Genomic DNA, 19,721 nt, shown 5'->3' with positions numbered 1-19,721 from the left:
TGTCACGGGAGGGACACCGGGCCAGGACCCGTGGTGCTTTTGAGTACAGGCAAGAGCCGTGACCCTTTCTCAAAAGGAACAGCAAACTTGGTGTGGTCAGGGCCTTCAGCTCTGATCTAGAAAAAAAAAAAATAAAGCAAACCTGGGTGAAATTTTTGAGCCTGGTTTCCATAGCAGAGGGATACACATAGGCTCACAGAGATTTGGAAAGATTGTCAAATGAAGCTCCTGCTGCAATGATCTAGCTGAAGCAAGGGCAGATCCATGGGCGCTGCAGAGCTCTGGTGGTGGCATTTACACCAGAGTTACTCCAGGCTAGTTATTGTCAGGACTTCAGCTTCAGCAGGGGAAGGAAGGAGCTTCTTTGTAACCTAACTCCTGGATTATGGCACTCAGGGTCTGCACTGGTAAGCATAGCAAGGCAGTGACATCCCTCATGGTTCCTGGCTGCAACGACCGGGCTGCACACGCGCAGTCACCAAACTTGGGATGATAAAAAGGCTTTACTGACAAAAACATACATGTCTCCAGATTATAATTAATTCTGGCCCTGAAGTAACATTTGTTGTACCTGGGATTTAAGTGCCTAAATTCCACCAAAGTTTCACTTTGAACAGTGAAGTGCTTTTTGGGTCTGACATCTAGCAGATCCACATTTAAGCACAAACTGCAGAGGAAACATTGCCAAAAGAGACGTAACTGCTTAGAGCAAGAAAATTGTGCCTCTCTAACGTACTAAAATTAAGTCAATCCTGCAGCTGTTGAGACTAGAGGGAATGGTTGATGTAATTTATTTGGATTTAAAAAAGAAAAAAAAATCCATATAAAAATATGCCTACCAAGAAGCCATTAAAGCAAATGCGTATTAAGGAAGTGAGAGCTAAAGTAGTTGTGCATTAAAAACTAAGAGGTAGTGCAGGATTAAATGGTTGATTTTTTTAGCATGACAAAAGGCTAATGGTCTAGTGCCCCTACACTGTTCAACTGGTGCTGTCTGAAAATGGGCATGCCAGGGAGGTGGCACTGTTTGCTGTTAGCACAGAATTACTTCAGTTAATCAGAACTAGGGAAGATTGTGATTGACCTGGGTTAACAAAGTGAATAAATGGGCAGTGTGATGCAGATGAAATGCGATGCTGAGAAATGCAAGGTTGGGCACACATTCAAGAGAATAATTGGAAGTATTTGTAGGCTTTGCTGGGCTCTAAATTAACCATAACTATTTAGGTCATTACTTACTATGTCCAGCCTAGTGGAATAGTGTGTTGTAAAGGGATCCTATGAAAACAAAAGATAATGTGAGACCATGGGGGGTGGCAGTAGCAAAGAATATTAGATACAGCTCCCAACCATAAATCAACATGAACCCATAATTTTGTTCTTGCCCCATCTCTTAAAGCATACTGACAAAAAGTAACTCTGAAGACTGGCAACTAAATAATTAAAGAGGTGGAAGATGCTGAAAACAATGGTTTGTTTAACAAGAAGTAATAGGAAACAGAGGGCAAGTATTTAAAACAATGAGTGGCATTAAGAATAGAAGTTAAGAAGCTCCTATTTATATTGGTAGAGCAAAAAAAAAAAAAAGAAAGAAAGGCAAAGTGGTATATTTAAAGAGAATTAAAATGAATTATTTTCATGAGAACCTCATTAACATTTGGGAATCATTCTGTTAAGCAATCATGGAGGCCAAATGTTCAGAAGCATTATGTTGTTTTAAAACAATTCTAATGCTACAATAAGACTTGGACCTGTTATTTCAGTGCTATCTACAGAGATCCAGCTTCTCCATTAAAAAAGCCCATACAGGTACTAACCTGCTGCCTCCTATTTGGGAACCTGAGCTTTTAATGTACACTGGTTTTGTGCTCAGCTTTGCTGCCTAAACTTTGAACTGATTGGCAGTGGAGAGTCTACATTTTGCCAGGGCTCCTATTTTACCATATAAAAGAAGGCGTGCACCCAAGGAAGAAATGTCTACAAACTTTGCTGGAGAAAAATTTTCTTTATGGAGCTACCTATTCTGAGTGTAATTTATGCAACTGTGATTTCCCCCATCTGGGATCCCAAAATGATGTCTGCAGCAGCTGGTGCATGATATTGTATGGTCCTTTAAATCTCCTTGCTGCTGAGTAGAGGCTTGTGTGATTTTCAGTAGCATTTATAACCACTCAGGCTGCACCATGGTGTGATCCCCTGCACATGCCAGGAACTTGGATGGGGAGCGGCTGAGATTAATGATGACATAATACACTAAGAAGAGATATTAATGCTCTCAGGCATGAATTAATGAAATACCATTGAGAATTTATCCTGCATGAATAAAAGGATTTGGAAGTTGTCGTTCTAAAAACCACATGAAGATTTTACTGAAAAAAGCCCCAAACTCTGTTGAAATAGACAGGGTCCTAACGAACCCTTACTCCAGACTTTTGGCAAAGGCAGGTGATTGAGCTGGAGCCATTAACTGAATTCCTACTAATTTACAAAGTGTTTGTGTAAATGAAAGACACAGATCTCTTGCTTCCATGGTTGTGACAGTGATAATTTTTTAACTCCAACTCAGTGCAAATCTGTGGTGTCACTGTGGAATAGAGACTGAGCACACCAGTGGCATCCATAAATCTGGGATCCTCATCCCACAGTGCAGCCATATAGCAAGATCCTTGCTTGCTGAAATGGTAGCACTGCTCTTCATAAATGTGGAAGGTGATTGTCACTTTTTTTTTAAATTAAATTAAGGAATGCTTTACTGTGATCTCTCTGGGGTGTCTTTGCAGGATTGCTTAAAAAATGAAGGATTACTGCTGAATCCCATCTTTTTAAGTTCTTCATTGTTCCCTAGAATTAGTGAATTAAAATGTTGTGTGTGTATATCTATATATATTTATATGATTGTCTACCTGTAGCTTCTCTTGATTTTGAAAAGCAATTTTATTCAGGGATTAAAAGTTACACTACTGTATGTTGTCATATAAGCAAATCTAGAAGAGAAGTTTTGTTATTTTTGTGGCAAAGGAGGGATAACACCAGCTACAGTACACAGGGACTGTTTCCTTATTTGTTGCTCTGTTAATGTATGCTCTGAGTAGTAAAAAAAACCAAAACCTTAAAACTCAGGACATCAAGTATGACACATATTTTATCCATAATTTATGGCAACTTGAAACACCTTTTATTGCCTATGTAAGTGAATATATGTAAACTTTATTAGTAACTTCATTTCAAATTTAAAATAAGCAAAGGTGTATTGTAGAATTTACAGATAAAGGTTCGTTTTAACTAAGAAGTTTTACCAGTGTTGCATTTCTTCATGTTATGGTTCACTTATGTAGAATTGAGATGTATTTTATATTAGACAATGCATAGCACCATTATACAACAGTTCACTAAATGCACATCCCATTCAATCTTTTGTAGGAATTAATGTAACTGGACTGAAGTTACAAGGAAGAATTGAACTGAGACAGTAGGGTTAACACTGATACTAACAGGAGATTACCAGCCATAAGAAAATTACAGCTCTTCTGAAAGACAGTGCCTAAAATAGCAACATATTGTGGGCACCATCATAGGAACTGGTTAACTGATGACCCTGAAGAAACACTTGTTTCCATTAATTCTGCTGCCATTATTTTGCTATTCTTGCACTCTTCCTCTGAATTCTTCTGTCCTTCTGATCCCAAGACAAGATGGCAGGAATGTTAGAAGAGAACATAAAATACAATAAGGTGTCAACTATATAATTGTACTGTAACCTACTACACTGAGAAATTACACCAACAGAAATTTGGCAATGTATTGGCCGCTAGCTAAACACAGGACACACACTAGCTCAACATTAAAAAAAAAAACAACAAAACAAACCCAGGCTCACTAAAAAGCAACACCTACATTACAAAGAAGCTAACGAAAGAATTCCCTTATGATACTTAGGTTCAGGTGGTTCATCTTAGGTTCATCAGCTACATTTTCTTGTTTTATGAATACTTGTTACATTTGCAATTGAATATGTATTTACGATCACAATGCTACAAACCTTTCTCCAGTATGTAGTTTTGCCACTTTTAGTTAGCCACAAAGGAGTAATTCCTTGAAATAGGATTGAAGATTCTGCAGAAAGTTGATGATGTTATTAGGTCATGTGTACTGTAATTACTTGACTACCATTATTCTGAAATCCTTAAGAACATGATTTCCTAGGTAGAAGGCAGCAAGTATGCGTTTGCCAGACAGAGTAAGGGAATAAATTTTGCTCCAAAGAGTCTGCTGTGTTCCCTGAATCAGAACTAAGTCCTGTTTCATAGAGACTTCAGATTTTTAAAGCATCTCTACTAAAGAAGTAAACCCCTTCTGATTAAATTTTCTGTGTTTCAGCGACTCTACTGCAAACACAGTAACTTTTGTGTTAAGGAACTTACTGGCAAGAGTTACCAGTGGCTGATGGTGGAAGATGCTTTTTTATTTATAAACAATTGCTAAAGTGTCACAGTCCTGAATAGATATATTGAGGTTACCTGAACCCCACAGTTCCATCTCAACATGGATTTTAGTCTTTTAGAGCTTGAACCTTCTCAACAGTGGGAAGTCTCGCCCAAAACATTCCTCTGAAATCCAGACTTCTTAAAAATGCATTGGCTTATTTTCCAAAAGGACTTTATATATTCCAATGCATTAGAAGGTAACGATACAGCTTTCAAGTGAATTTTTGCTGTTATACAGAAAGTCACAGTGGCCACATGTGAAACTGTGGCCTCTGTGATGATGGGGCATTAATTTGAGAGTTATTTGAAAGAACACAGTTTAGGAAGTGGTGATAAATGCAGTCCTTGATGCTGTCTTTGAAAGGCCCTGGATGAGAGGAACTAAAGAGGCTTGGGAATCAACACAACAAAGATTTCAGACTTCCAATTTAGCTACTGATTTGTGGATAACATCTTGGGCATCAGCTGCCTTCTGCAATTCTCTAGCTTGATAAAAATAGGGACAGTCATGCTTATTTATCTAACACAAACCAGTGCCATGATGGATGAATTATTTAGATAGCACTCAGAGTGCTAGCCAAATGCTGCTTATTTGTGTTTTCCCCACTGCAACAATGTATCTTCATCACTAATAATTAACTGCTAATTACTATTGCCAAGAACATGAGAGTGCTGTTTACCACCTTATTTTTAATTTCAGTGCAGATGCCTACTTAAAAGTTATGCAAATATATGAATTTACAGTACATTTTCCTAATGACCCTGCTGTATCTGGGTTTGATCCTATTCAATCGTGACAAAGGAATAGTAAAGATGACCTGTCTTCTGTAGAGCGATAGACAGTTTCTGTTGAATTCCCAACACTTAAGTAATGAAATGTAAAGATGCCATTCTGGGCAGGACACATCTGGGTCGAAGGACTGCTGATGCCAATTATGCTTCATACATAATAATGCGCATTTTACCTATTTGGAAAAAAATTCACATTTATTTACTGTCAAACAGGTGTTAAACTTTACACTGGGTATTAGTGATGGGCTCATTATTAACAGGTTTACACAAAGGGATGGAAAAAGCAGAATTTTGTTGAAACAATTTACATTTCACTTGATTTTTTTATCATAAAATAAATTAATTACTAAATATAGGCAGAAGGAATATGGAAGAGTTATAGTTATGTTTTATTTATTTTTTTTAAAGGACAGGCACCTTTTATTCACGAGAAAGCTTGTGAGAAGTGTCCAGTGTCCCCTTTACCCATTACCACCCAACCCTGATTAAAGAATGAACAGGGAATTGAGTTACAATCTTTGTTAGCTACACCAAATTTGTGCAAGGCTTGGCATAATTGGCTTCTAAAACAACTTTCTCCCCAATTATAGTTTTTTTTGGCAATAAAAATTCAAAACTTAAGAATAAAAACTAACTTGTCAAAGCAGAACACTGTTTACAGTGAAAAAATAAGTGAAAACAGGTAGAACTTGCATTTTAAACAAACTATTGTACTATGAACAGTGTAAGAAAAACAGCTTATAACATATGTGCAACCAAGAGCTTTTCACAATATTTTCTTCAAACTCTTTAAAATTATTTTTAATGACAATTATATTTCAGTTGGACACAAATGTATTTATTTTACCCTAGCAATAGAACAAAATATAATTTCTTTAGCCATTTTTTCATGAGAACGGTTCATTGTACAGTTGAGGAAATATATGAAATAAGGCCTGTGGCTTGATTGCTAGTGGTTAGACATGTATTCAATCTTTGCCCTAATGGAAAAGATTTGCAGTGAACTGCAAATTGATGCAGAATATCTCTCCTGCTTTTGCAAGTCTTGTCAGGAACAGTAAGGTACAGTAAATTTGTCCCACAGGATTTTAAAGCCTACGCCTTGTATATAATACAATGTAGGCCTAGGAAAAAAAATGGTGCAGCCATATTTACAAATTTAGTTCACAAACTGCTGCAGTAAAATGGCTGGAAAGTGTTTATTTCTCTTTTTTTCACAATTTTGTTAAATTCAGCAGCAGAAGATATCGTAAATACCTTGTTGGTATTTCTTTTCTTTGTAACAAATAATTCATTTTAGTATACTCTGTGTATATACAAAGTTTTTGTTTTATAAAAATTCACAGAACTGCGAGGTCCAGTCATCCCTGTTACTGGAGAACCACAGGGTCAACAGAATTGTCTCTTCGAGCAGATATGAGGGAGCCTGCACGGGGCCAATTAAGTCTTTTTAATACTTGAACGTGACCTTTAATATTTCTTTGCTACACTATTAAAGGCTTGTCACTAGTTGCATTTGTCCTTCTCTAACATCTCCTTCCGGAATACATCCTTCTTTGTTAATGGGAATGATATAGCCGTCGCTATTACCCCTGCTGATTTGATAGTACATCTGGAGCTGATGGCCAGCTCCTAGGTTTGGCATGCTCTTGTAGTAAATGTCCTCATTTTCACTCCTCCTGGAAGGAGAGAGGTCTTCTTCAACGTCGGGGCTGCTCTCTGGATAGGGAGAGTCTCTGAGGTTGGGCATGCTCGTGTAAAGAGAGTCTCTGTTGGGGGACTGGAGGTGGTCGTCAGCCTCGGCTGTCAGCTGTGAGACGTAGCTGTCAGTTCCCTCGGTCTTCACTTTCTTCTGGGGCTGGTACAGAAGGGAGTGAGTCCGCTGAGGGATGAGCGGGGCCTCCAGCTCTTTGTGGTGGAGCTCCAGCCCGGGGGCGTCACTGTGCATCAAAGATGAGGCGTCTGCCACGATGGCGTCATCTTCGCTACTGCTCCCGCCGATCACAGCCTTGGCTGGCAGCGCCCGCTCCAGGTTGTGGTTCTTGCTGCTGCCCCGCAGGTTGTTGTGCACTAACTCTGAAATGATCATTTTCTCAAAAGCTGTATCATTCATGCTTAGTCCACAGTCTACAACTTGCACGCTGTCGTTATAGTCTCCATTGCGCAATGAGTAGCTGTTGTTGAAATTACCATTTAGCGGTAGAGTATCCATGGCACTTGTATCCCTGGCATTGTTCAGTGAATGTCCTGAAATGGAAAAGGACAGCTCTGGTTATTGCCTGACATGTTTTTATCACCCTTTTTTTTTTTTTTTTTTTCTTTTTAACAAAGTTGTTTAATGTAGTTCAGGACAAAGTTGTACTTGGAAGTAAAACTTGAGAAAAGTTAGTTTATTGAACATTCCCAAATGTAAAATTGTAAACAGTTGCACACCTTATAGGAAAGATGCATTCTAAAAATAGTAATGTGTGTTTCCTGTGGGGAATAGTGGCATTTAAATTTCGAAATTTAGTGTCAATTATGTGACTTTTCCACAAGGAACTGTTCACTCCATGCCCTTGCATATGTAATGCAAAGCAATTCATTTGGAAACATCTATGTTTTGAAGTACATCACCATGATTTAGAAAAAGAAAATTAACAGAATTTGTCCTAAACAACACTAAATTAAAAAGGAATTAGATCACAGACATAACTGAAGGTAAATGTACAACATAAACCCACATAACTGGCAAGCAACTACTTTAACAACATTTCTAACATTATTTTTCCTGTTTTTTTGGTTTCGGTTTTTTTTGGAGATGAAGTAAAGAAAAGAATGGAAAAAATGGATAAATACAAAGAATTTATGTTAAACAAGGACAGCCATCTTTCACACTACAGGGACCAGGGCCCACAAGCACCATCCAACAACACGATAGACAGCAGGTGGAATGACTCACTTTGGACAACTCACATCATGTCTGTCTGCTCAGGCTATCTGGCCTAAGAGTAGCTGATATATAAAAGAAAGTAAAATGATTTATTGTAACATGATGAAGAATTACTGAGCTTCTCAGCAACTTAGTCAGAGCAAGGGTTCAGCAAATTAGATTACTAAGCAATAACAGCTTTTCTTTTCCCACTTAATGTAATTTTTTGCACTAATATTCTGTCTGCCAACAAAGGCCCCAGGCTCCTAAAGGTCAAAGTTTGCCTGCAGTCTGCATCAGTCACAGTGACAGCGCTGAATGAACCAGAATAGTTAATTAAGAGCTAGGCCCACAGTTACCATGGGCATGGAAGTCAAATGCAGAAATGTTAGGAATTTCTGTAAGTATGGGTCACAGAAATTAAACCAAAGAATAAATATTAGTTGTGGAATGGGAAGAGGAAATCAGCCGTGGCTGATATCTCATAGCTGTTGAGGGAATGACAGATTGGGTAAGTCTGCTGAAAACATGAAAAGGAGTTTAAGAGGGGGGGAAAATGAAGTCTTATGATGATTAAAGTCTTTATGCTTTGGGTTTTGGCTTTTTTTTTTTTTTCCGATAACTGGATAAAGAAAAGGTTTTCCTATAGACACAAAGACATGTAAACTATGACAGCACAGTGCTTCCCAAGCAAAGCAAAAGAAAAAAAAAAGAAAGAAAAAAAAAAACTTTGCAAGAAATTAAACAGTCTGAACCATGGAAATCAGATGGTTAGAGCATTCCTAGAAAAGCACTTTATCTACAGATATGTCTGGAAGTAAAGAAAGAATGAAGTGACTTTACTGAAATGAGACTGACCACTGTGAGGCTGCTGCATAATATGCAAGGCTTGGAGGAGTATATGGGAAAAGTTTTTTTGGAAAAGATTTTACATTTCCTCATTTTGTGGATTTCTTTTTTCATAATTAAAGCTGCAGCTTATCCTAGAAAATTCAATATTCTCTGGAAATATTGTTTTCAATTAAAAAGAGATTGCATTTTCTCATGAAAAGATTTTTGTCTTCAGCTTTGAAAAATAGAGTAATCATTTCCAAATAAATTCTGAGCAATTTGCAAGTCATTTTGCATTTGTGTTATTGCTAACTCTTCTCCATGTGTACTGACTTTAACAGTGATGAGGGTTGTTTGAAAGGCCTCTTTAAGCTTTGATTAAACAACTGTGTAGTTTTGCAATTTCATGTATGTTCCAAGATTTTTCTTGCAATGGATTTAGCTGTGCAGAACATATGGCATTTATAAAAGTAGACAACACATGGACCACATGCTGGATTCATTTCCCTCATGAAAGTGATTTAATTCTGTAATTTTCATTTTCTTTTCCTCTGCTAAAGAGATATCAAAATACATCTGATAATCCAAAATGAGTTTTCTATGATATACTGCAGAGTTAAGCATGCTAGAATATATTCAAATTGGTTTGATGAGGCAAATTTTGTTGCCCATGATCAGGTAATTAATTTGAAATCTTTCATAGCCTGTAGCAAGATTACTGTAGGAATGTAAAAATATAAGTAAATTATTAAGCATTTCGGCATGACACTGCTTTGGTTTTAAACAGCAAATTATTTCAGCATTGCATAACTTGTGTTACCAATAGGGTTTGCTACAGACCTCTTGGTGTTTCCCAAAAAGCAGTTTGCAAGTACTTTTTGAATGTGGAAACATTTTATTTGCAAATTGTGAACCACTTGCCCGCTGAGTCTACTTCATGACCGCTAGTTATGTTTTAATTGTGCCCATTAAAAATCATGCTGAAAAAATTTACATTTGATAGGCAAAGTTAAGTTTTACTCCCATACTTGTCTCTCTGTAGGTTGCTAGAGGAAAGCATAAGGAAAGTAAGAAAACAAGAGAATGAAAATAGAAACTACAGTTCAGTTAAAAAGGAGACTTGAAATAAAAACTGGAAACAAGGTTTTATGAGCTCTTTTTCAAAGATTTATCATTCTATTTACAATAAAGTGATCTTAGGACTCATCAAACAGTATCTGCAAGATATTTACTGATGAACTGCAACATTGTTAAAAAAGCAAGTAGATAATGTAACAACAAAATGTTAGGTAAATGATGACACCCTTTATTCCTACAGAACTAAACTTTTCTAACTGTTAATCTCAAGGTTTTCCTACAGGAAAATGATCTCCCATAAAGCTGCACTATACTATAGTTTAGATCTGTTTGACGCTGGATACAATTTTCTACACCGGGGTATCCAAAGGTGTCAAGATGCCTTGCACTGCTTTAGTATCTCATCCATTCCATAAGCAGGGTTTTCTCAGCAAGCTTTAGAGTCGACCTTATATTGCATAGACATGATACCTCTAAGTGATATTTATCTTGAAGATGGGCTCTCGGACCATGTGGTGTCAGTCCTTTAATAGTATATTAAGATTTATGCCACCTGTGTTAAAAACATGGATAATTATTGGTAAATACTGTTAGGGCAAAGGCATTACTATAATATAGTGCAGTTTTACAAGCTGACATTGGCAACACTGCATTTCTTGAATTTATTTCAGAAATTCAGACTGTATGGCTGGGGTATTGCAACTTGGGTTTCTATCTAGGGAAAAGAGGGAATTTGGAGTGAGCCAAGAAAAGCAGGAAGTATATTATTCAGGAAGTATAAGCACACCTGGTGAGTTAAACACAGGAGCTGAAGGGGCATTACATACAACTGTTTCTGCGAGCAATGTGTTATAGGGGTTGTTAGTGCCGTGTGGTCGAAGAAGAGGGTTTGTTAGTAGGTAATTGCCAGTCATTCCTAAAGCAAAAGAAACAGAAAAAAAAATGTCAGTTGCTTAATTTTAGCCTGACAGTTTCAATAAAGAATAATTTTTATTCATCATGAATCATGTAGGATTTCTAAAATGTAATTCAGCTGAAAATTTCTGGATGTATTTGAGCTATGCATTGGAAATGGGAGCAGGAAAATACAGTTAGATTCCAGTAATTCACAGGTGCTGTCCAAATCTCCAAAGTAAACATCTAGTGAAAGTGATATTTACTAATGTATACAATGTTACACAAGAGTAGCCATTAAATGTTTAGAGATCAAGGTACTACATAAAGCTATCAGGACTTTAAAAATGATCGTAGGGAGCACTTCTGTCCAGAATTGACAGAACTGAATTTCTCAAACTGAAAGGTATTGAAAAATGTCTTATGACAGGATCAGAGCTGTTACTCACTTTCTTAAAAACACACAGATAGTGGAAGGGAATTGCTGTTTTCAAACAGACAGTGGATGACAAATTGCAAGAAGCATATCTTAGTATATGCAAAAGTATGCATGCTGAGGGGAAAGCAAAATATTTGCTCTAAGAAATTAGAGCATTCACATTTTCTCCTGGGACAGTCATGCTGCAAACGTATCTGCCAGGTTTTAAAAAAGAATTCCTTGAATGACAAATTTCTTTGAATATCAGTTTACAAACAATGCAAGACAAAGAAAAATACTACATGAACAGACTCTTTTAAACTCCTGTAAACTCAAATTTACATGTTAACGCAACACCATTTAAACACTCTCAGAATAATCAGATAAAAAACCAGCATATTTTGAGAAATTATTAAAAAGTCAATTAATCTCTGATTTCTAGCTACTACAAGAAAAGTGCTGTGATTTAAAAATTAATTTACACAGTTCAATAAGATTAAATTCAAGTTTCTTTTTTATTACTATGCAAAGTGGTACATCAGGATCAGTGTATTACAGACCCAAGGACAATTAGACAGACAGCTCTATTTGTATAGTATAAATATTTTTATTTGGCAAGTAATGATATATATTCCAAACATTAATGCTTTTTTACTCCCAGGGCTACTTAGCAGCACAAATGAGTAGAAATTTCCAACACTCAGAGAATTATGGTCTGACTATGTTAATCTTTTTTGAAAGTTTGTATTAGTGATCAACTAAAAAAAATTATCATAGTTTTTTCCCATTGTAAAGTAATTCTTACTAGAAATAATAACTGAAATATATTTTGCTTGTTGTTTTTAAATTTTGCATACTATATTTAATCTTAGAATAATTACATGTAATTTATAGTTATCAGTTTTTTCAATCCAAATTTCTTTGCCACAAAAAAAAAAAAGCTTAATTAAAAGCCTGATTTTTATTTTAAAAGAAAAATGACACTTGCCATTAAACTACCCTTATACGTATGTATCATTGAGATAGGGACAATATTATAACTGAACCGAGTTGATACCAATTTTTTTAATCATGGCAGAACATCTCCAGTGACTTGAGTCTGGAACTTGAAACAGGGAGAAGCTGCTGAGACCTCTGTTCAACACTGAATTAACTAACAGCACAGCACAGCACAGTTAGGGCAAACCTCAGGAGTCAGAGACAGCAAATTGGAGTAATTACCGAATTTTATGCGCTTGTATTTTTTGAATTTTAGTAAGACACTGAAGGAGACATGAAAAATATACATTTTCTACATAGGAGAAGTTACTTAATTTTGATTTTTGCAAGAAGAATATGCAGGATTCATAAGGGGGTGGGAGGAGCAGTGAGACACACAAGTCTTACCCACTTTCTGTGTACCCAATAGCAAAAGTAGAATCACATTTTCTGATACCTTTTGCTTTGCAAACACCACGGTTTTTACTTTCAAAATGAATGTAAATACATGTTCCTGCTATCAAATCCTGAATTTGGATTTCCTGTTTGAAGCTTTCTGAGTTGAGCAGGAACGGGTTGCAGTGTGACCAGGGCTACATGCTCTTCACTTAAGGACTGGGTAGCAGAACAGGATTCAAACCTGGCTTGCACAGAGCAGTCCTCCCTCCACTGCTAGCTCAAACTGCCTCCAAAACACAGTGGGGAGGGGAGAAAGGGAGGGACAAGCTGTCTTGGTTAATACCCTTGTTTTCTGTCTGGACATGAGAATGAGGTTACAGATTATAAAGTCTATCTGAGATGAGAAGTTTTGAGTTTTGACTTCTCCATGCCTGAAAATCTGGATTCTATCCCATGTTACAGATATGATGCTCTTTGAAATAGAAAAGATAAATGCTTTACAGACATCTTTTGCATAGAAATGATATCAATTAGATTTCACTGGGAAAATTTCTGCACCTAAAAATCAGTCAAATATGCATTAAAATGTTACTGCACTCATATTTCTATTTCAGATTTAACCTATAAAGGTTAGGAAAGATTTAAAATTACGATCTTGCTTTTAAGCTAAATTATTGATGAAACTAATTTAAATACATTCCCATGAATTGAAGCATTCAACTTCTGTAGCAGGGGCCAGTTAAGGGAACATGGTTTTCAAAAGTGCTGGTGGATAACTTTAAAAATCTGCTTTTAGAGAACACTTGTTCCAGATTTTTTTAAACATTATTTTCAATTCTTCTGTGTTAAGTGATATAAAATCTGTAATAATTTGTGGATTCTAAAACTGAAATGTTCCCAGTGACTGACCTTGATTAAGTGTTGAAGTGCTGTTGATGTCACCTGAGATAAAAGATGATTCCGATTGTTTTCTCACAGTGTCATTCCACATCCTCCTTATCCGACTCTGTTAGCACAAAGCAGTGAGACAAAACCATAGTAGATTACAAAAAGATTTTTTCCTACTCATGTGTTGTTATGTAGAATATTTGTGCTTATTTTAGCCTAAAGTAAACCTTTTTCTCACGCATCACAAAAATTCCTTATTTTTTTACCAAAACTCTGATTTATTAAACTTTATTTCAATGAAACATGATGGTACAAACCTTCCTATAAATCAGTCCCTAATTACAAGAAAAAAATAACATATTTGTATTAGACCAAAATAACTGTTTAAAAAGAAATAATTCTACAATGCAGAAGTATGTATTTACCACCTAAATTACAATAATGAAAAGACAATTAGTCTTTCTGATTGGAAGACATCTCAGTAGGCTTTTCATAAATAAGGTAATTAAAAGATGCTGTCAAAATTTTTGTTACCTGAGTGCCAGAGGAATAGCGAGCACTAGTTCTGGTAGTTGATGCCTTCACTGAACTGTGGGGACTCTCAGTTGGGAGTCCTCCACAGCAGTAGGAATGTCGGAAGCATTTCCCATATTCCTTACGTACCTATGGGGGAAAAAAAATTGCTTAGTACACAAAATAGTTTTAAATAGCTGCTGGCAAAAACACATGAACTTTGCATTGAAACTACTCAATTTTCAAGAAAATAGATAATTCTTGTCTGTTGAATTGCTGGCTGTTAGCAAACCCACATATTTCTTTCTACTCAGTGGCTGTATTAGCAGCTACCCAGCAGTTTTGAACTAATTATTTCCAAGGTATACACACACTTCTTAGAGATGTCCCTGAATAATCATCACTGACTTAGTTATAGAATTGTTTTTATTCAATTTTCATATTGTAGATTAATATACTTAAGTTTACCTGAATTGAATGCTGGCTGAAAATAGTGGTTTTTATAAGAGCTTTTGGTGCAGAAAGCACAGCAAGCTTATCTTCCCATCCTAGCAGGCAAGAAGGGCTTGAGCACTGCTCAGTACTACCCCTTATGCAATGATTTCCAATAAGGAGTGCAAAATTTCCAATGCCTGTAAAGGAATTTTTTTACTCTGTGTAACTCATCCAGCTGCTACTTCAGATGGCCACACGTGCCCTGGCACTGAACAGAACTCACAAATACCACTGCCCCACTCCAGGCACAGCTCCACAGCTATGGTGGTGGAGCCACTTGCCAATGTTCCAGAGTATTTTTGAACCATAAAGGTTGGGAATGAAGCACCTTTCACTTTTAGGACCAAAACATAAAATTCTAATTTCTGTCTTTGTTGAATCTAGAAATTTGAATATACCCATGTTTATGATTTTTTTTCCCTAACAGAGCAGCAAAACTAATTAATGACTTCAGTACTTGGGCCACATTTATTCACCTTCTGTTTCCAGTGACCTACTGGAAACTTTAGTTTTGTTATGAGTGATAACAATTGCCATAAAATTAATTAGGATCACTTTACAGAGTAGTTAATTCTCTTATATTCCATGACTGCTTCACTGACTATTATTTTCGGATAACAGATGAGTGTGTGCATATCTTGGCAGCAAGACTGCACCAGTGAAAGGACACAGTGGATAGAATTTGTACAGATCTGTAAGTCTAAACTCATACATCTTCCATCAGATTACATGGGAACTTAAATGTCTCTTCTACATCAATGAGACTCCTGACTTTCTGTGAAAAGAGAAGGATTGAAGCTAATCTGGAAATTCTGCCTGACCTATAAATACATAAGAAAGAAAGTTATGTGTATGCAAAAAGGGGAGAGGAAAAAATGCAAGAAATTAACAGTGTGGATTTACATATGTAATGTGCTGCTTTCTACAGGAGTTTTACTCACAGAACACATACTGTGCTGTTTCTATAAATATTAAGGATGAAGAAAAGTTGAATAATTTGTACCAAAACTTCAAGCTAGGCACAATAATTCAGCTTTTTATAAAAGTATGTGGTACATATTCTAAGTAAACCCCTATCTACATCAGCATAAAAGACATGTAAAAAATGAAAACAGAAATGAAACAACTTTGAATTATAATTTTTAACCCTGGAAAACACAGGTCTATATACATCATCACTAGATGGTATAACACCTAAGAAAGAACACTCCTGAACACTAATGGATATTAAATGCTCTAAGCCACTACACAGTAGAGACAATAGCAATCAAAACTGTATTTTTACCCAAATTCCACCCTCCAGGGCTGGTTTTGCCTAATGCCTGTATTGCACTGAATGTACATTATCTGTCAGGACTGTGCATTCCACTGTCATTATTTCTAAATTATAGCTTGGTGGAAACTGATGGAAGCAACAGCACTATCATCTCGTCAGAACTGGAAACATAATAGTTTTCACTTCCACAATTCTATTTCTCTGTTCAATTTAGTGACCAAGTAGTGATAACAGAATAAAAAGACTACATTAGCTATGCAGACAGAGCACAGGACAATATCCAGTCAAAGGCAGTGACACTTAAAAATCTTAAATGGCAGCTTTAACATTCTTTCAGGTATAAATCTTATTGCTCTAGGTTATGTTTTTTCACACTTGACTGGTATTTTAATATTGCTTTTTGCTGACTCCACTTTATATAAAAACAATGCACAGCTGTAAAAAGAAATAAAAAAGGAATCTGTTTCTTATTTTCAAGTCCAATACAAATAGTAAAAAGGGAAACATTATATGAAACCCTAACCTAGCAATTATTTGCATTTCGGGAATGTTTGCATTTTCTTCCCTATCTTCTTCTCTTAGGCTCAATCTGCTAAGTGTGCTTTTGTTCTCCAAAGGAGTGGAGTGTCATGTTCATCCAGGTAAAACTCTGTCTACCAGATCTTTTCCTACAACACCTCTGAATGTCATTGTCTAAACCAAATTTAGAGATGCTGGTAATGTTAGAGTTGGTACAGTTGAGAACATGAGCATAGGATTTTTGTATTTAAACAACACTTTATCCAATGGTCTCAAAGCATCTCGTAAATATCAGTTAATTATGTCTCTGGTGAGCTAATTATAATGGGAGTTAATAATTGCTAGGTCTCCAGCCTAAAACTGGTAAAAATATTTATAATCTAAATATTGCAAATTGGATATTTCCAAATGTAGGATATATTGCATTTCATGTTAAGTTTGTTTGGGTGGGATTTTTTGATGTTCACCCCTCCTCTCAGCTCTCATTACTTTCATTTGTCCTGCCTTCTAACAAAGGATTTCAGCTTTTTTTATGCAGTCTTCATTAAAACACCTCTAAGGCATTCTTGGAAGCAATCTCCACCCTCTGGGGAAGAGAAGGGATGCAGGGAACCCAAAAAAGGGTCCCACAGAGCTGTGCCCTTCACTTCTCTTCTGTCCTGCTTGCTCCTCTCTCCCTTTCAAGCTTTCTCTCTTGTGTCTCCTTGTCTCTCTCTCCTTCCAGCTCCTTCTGGACCCTTCTGCTTTCATCCAGTGAAAGGGAGCAGAACCAATTTAGCTCATCCCACTCGTGAGGGAGGCTCCAGTGAAGAGCACAAAGCTATTGGGATTTCTGGGGGAAACAAACACTTAGAAAAAAAGCATTAATGCTGGCAGCTTTTCCATCTTCCGAAAACTATTCCTGTTAGCAGCTGTCTAGCATTAATGACTACTTTTTTCTAAGGTGTGTCAAAGTTCATAATAAAACTAATTTTTACATCCCACTTAATTTTGTAATGAATGAGCACAAAGCACATGGTACAGTCCCTGCCTATCACCCATAGCTTTATGTGGAAGCTTAATGGGATCTCAGGAAAGGTGCTCTGCCTTGATCTAAGAAAAGGAGAGCATTTTCAGGCTGATATGGGCTGATATCATAACTGATCCTTTGTTTGCAGCACTGCAGCAAAGGCAGGACTTGTTTCATGTGGACATAAAAGATTTTTGGCTGTAAGTCCAGGCTAATATGTACCACACTACCAGCGTTAAACTTTTACATTTTCTTCACCAAACCTTCAAACTTTTCAAGCCCAGGCTGGAAATGCTGCATCCGTGTTAAACCTGTTTGGGTCACAGAGCAGTAACATGACTCCCACTAGCACATACAGCAAGAACTGCACTTGCATTCCAGTCCCCTCCCCAAACTACTTCAAAATACTCCAGTTCTTCCAATTGTTAATTTCATCTCTATTTTCTTAAGAATTATGTGTGGCATTTCTAAGGAGTTAGGGAACATTCATCTGTGGTTTTGGTAACTTACTTTCTTTTGAAGGGCACAATGAAAGATGAAAATAAACATTCCTTGGAAAGCATTAAATACTGTGAAGAGATATGTCATCACAACGGTCCCCTCATTTATAAACAGCAGACCAAATGACCATGTTAGGCCAAGGAGACACAGGAGAGCAAATGCACCCAGGACCCAGGATCTGTAAAAGAAAATTAATTTTAGTAACATTACTTACAAGAATGTACTTTGCCAAATCCAATATTAACATTTCAGTTCCTGCAGTTGACTTTTACTAGTTTCACATTCAAATGTAAAAATTCCTTGGGTTTAACCTTTTGTCTATTAAAGAAAGAACAATTCCATTCAGTACTCTTAGACTCCAATGAAAACAGCAAGAATAGATATAACCTTTGTCTTTCTCAACAACAGCATAGGATGTCAAAACTATTTTGAAATGCAGAAGTATAGCACAAGCCTCAGCTACTCCACTGCTTTATCTGCTTTTAGAGAAGAGATTGATAAATCTGGCTTAGCCACTAATCACACCATAGATTTTAAACAGTGGTGCTGCCATATGACACCAAATAATGTAACACAAATGCACAAAGGTTAAACAGCAGATTAAAAGCCTAGAGCTCAAATCATTAATGCTTCGATAAACTCAGCTAAACTGAAGCTAGAGGATGTAACTTCCGCATGAAGAAACCCTGCTGAAATGCGACAAAAATATGGATATTGCTTTACAGAACAATCTAAAAAAGATTCCATCATGAATAGGTTAAGGAAAAGGAATTGTAGCAAACAGCACAGAATGAAAGGGAAAGGGAATTTAGTCAGTGAATTCCACATCTAACTAATGATCTTACTTGATAAATGGCTTATTATCTTCATAGCTAGAAAGCATTATAAGCAGAAAAGAGAAACAAAATTATTAGACAGAATTTAAACAGAAATTAATAAGAGCATTTTTAATTGTCTATAAAAATTAGTCAAAATTAGGAAATTCAAAATGCAGAGGCAAGCAATTTAAAAGTATAAAGGCATGTAATAGTTTAAAAGTCTTTAGCAAATCAGGTATCTCAAAAATAGTTAATTAAAATTAAGGGAAATCCACAATATGACCGAGTTTGTAAAGTTAAAAATCATGCTAGAAGTTTGTTAATGTAGGGTTCTATCTTACCCAGGTAAGTCCGTATTATAGTAGCCATCACAAACACGGTAATTACTGGTGTGGATGAGAAGACAGAAAGAGGAAAAGGAAGAAAAGAGAGAGATGCTAAAGATTAGCTCTCTCTCTCATCATGCAACATGCAATGAAGCTGATACTGACCTATCTAGAACATCTAGTTCACAATGTTATCCTTACTGAAAGTCTCCCTTTGTCATTTCCAACGTTCAAAGCAGATCTGTAAGACCCTTTCACATCCAACCCTCAGTGTTAGAAAGTGGCACCATCCCTTCAGTGCTGGTAACAAAAACCTTGAATACTACGTAAGGCTAAACAGAATACAGTAAAAAGCTATCTAAAGAAGTGAAAGCTGCCAAAGTCTTGTTAGTTATCAAAAAACTTATATTACTCTGCAAAAGGGACACTACAGTAGAACATAAAAACATTTGTTAAATTAGCATGAAAACAGCAGATAATCTTCAAGTTAACAACAACAATAATAGAGTTAATTCTCTTGGGAGAACAGGATTACGAGTAGAAACTGCTCAGAATCCCTAAATCAAAAAGTCATTTAACAAAACAAACTTAA

General features: G+C 36.4%; 1 protein-coding gene across 34 annotated transcripts in view; it reads right to left on the bottom strand.

The window, feature by feature from the left end:
- Positions 1-3,152: 3,152 nt before the first annotated feature.
- The window catches only part of ADGRL2 (adhesion G protein-coupled receptor L2), a 388,299-nt gene continuing 371,730 nt past the window's right edge, over positions 3,153-19,721 (bottom strand). For 12 of the 34 annotated variants that reach the window (XM_038143890.1, XM_038143893.1, XM_038143891.1 and 9 more), the window contains 7 exons: positions 19,145-19,189; positions 18,831-18,857; positions 17,995-18,163; positions 14,207-14,335; positions 13,694-13,790; positions 10,883-11,011; positions 6,769-7,523 (listed from right to left, as the gene is read on the bottom strand). In XM_038143890.1, coding sequence (XP_037999818.1) covers positions 6,769-7,523; positions 10,883-11,011; positions 13,694-13,790; positions 14,207-14,335; positions 17,995-18,163; positions 18,831-18,857; positions 19,145-19,189 — 1,351 coding nt within the window. Of the gene's footprint in view, positions 7,524-8,217; positions 8,271-10,566; positions 10,649-10,882; positions 11,012-13,693; positions 13,791-14,206; positions 14,336-17,994; positions 18,164-18,830; positions 18,858-19,144; positions 19,190-19,721 lie in introns of all 34 variants that reach the window. The other 22 variants (XM_038143904.1, XM_038143888.1, XM_038143908.1 and 19 more) reach the window with 17 other exon arrangements.

This window comes from Motacilla alba, chromosome 8 (assembly GCF_015832195.1).
Source record: "Motacilla alba alba isolate MOTALB_02 chromosome 8, Motacilla_alba_V1.0_pri, whole genome shotgun sequence".
Taxonomy (NCBI): domain Eukaryota; kingdom Metazoa; phylum Chordata; class Aves; order Passeriformes; family Motacillidae; genus Motacilla; species Motacilla alba.
Note: the sequence above shows the minus strand (reverse complement) of the source record. Positions and strands in the feature narration are given on the sequence as shown.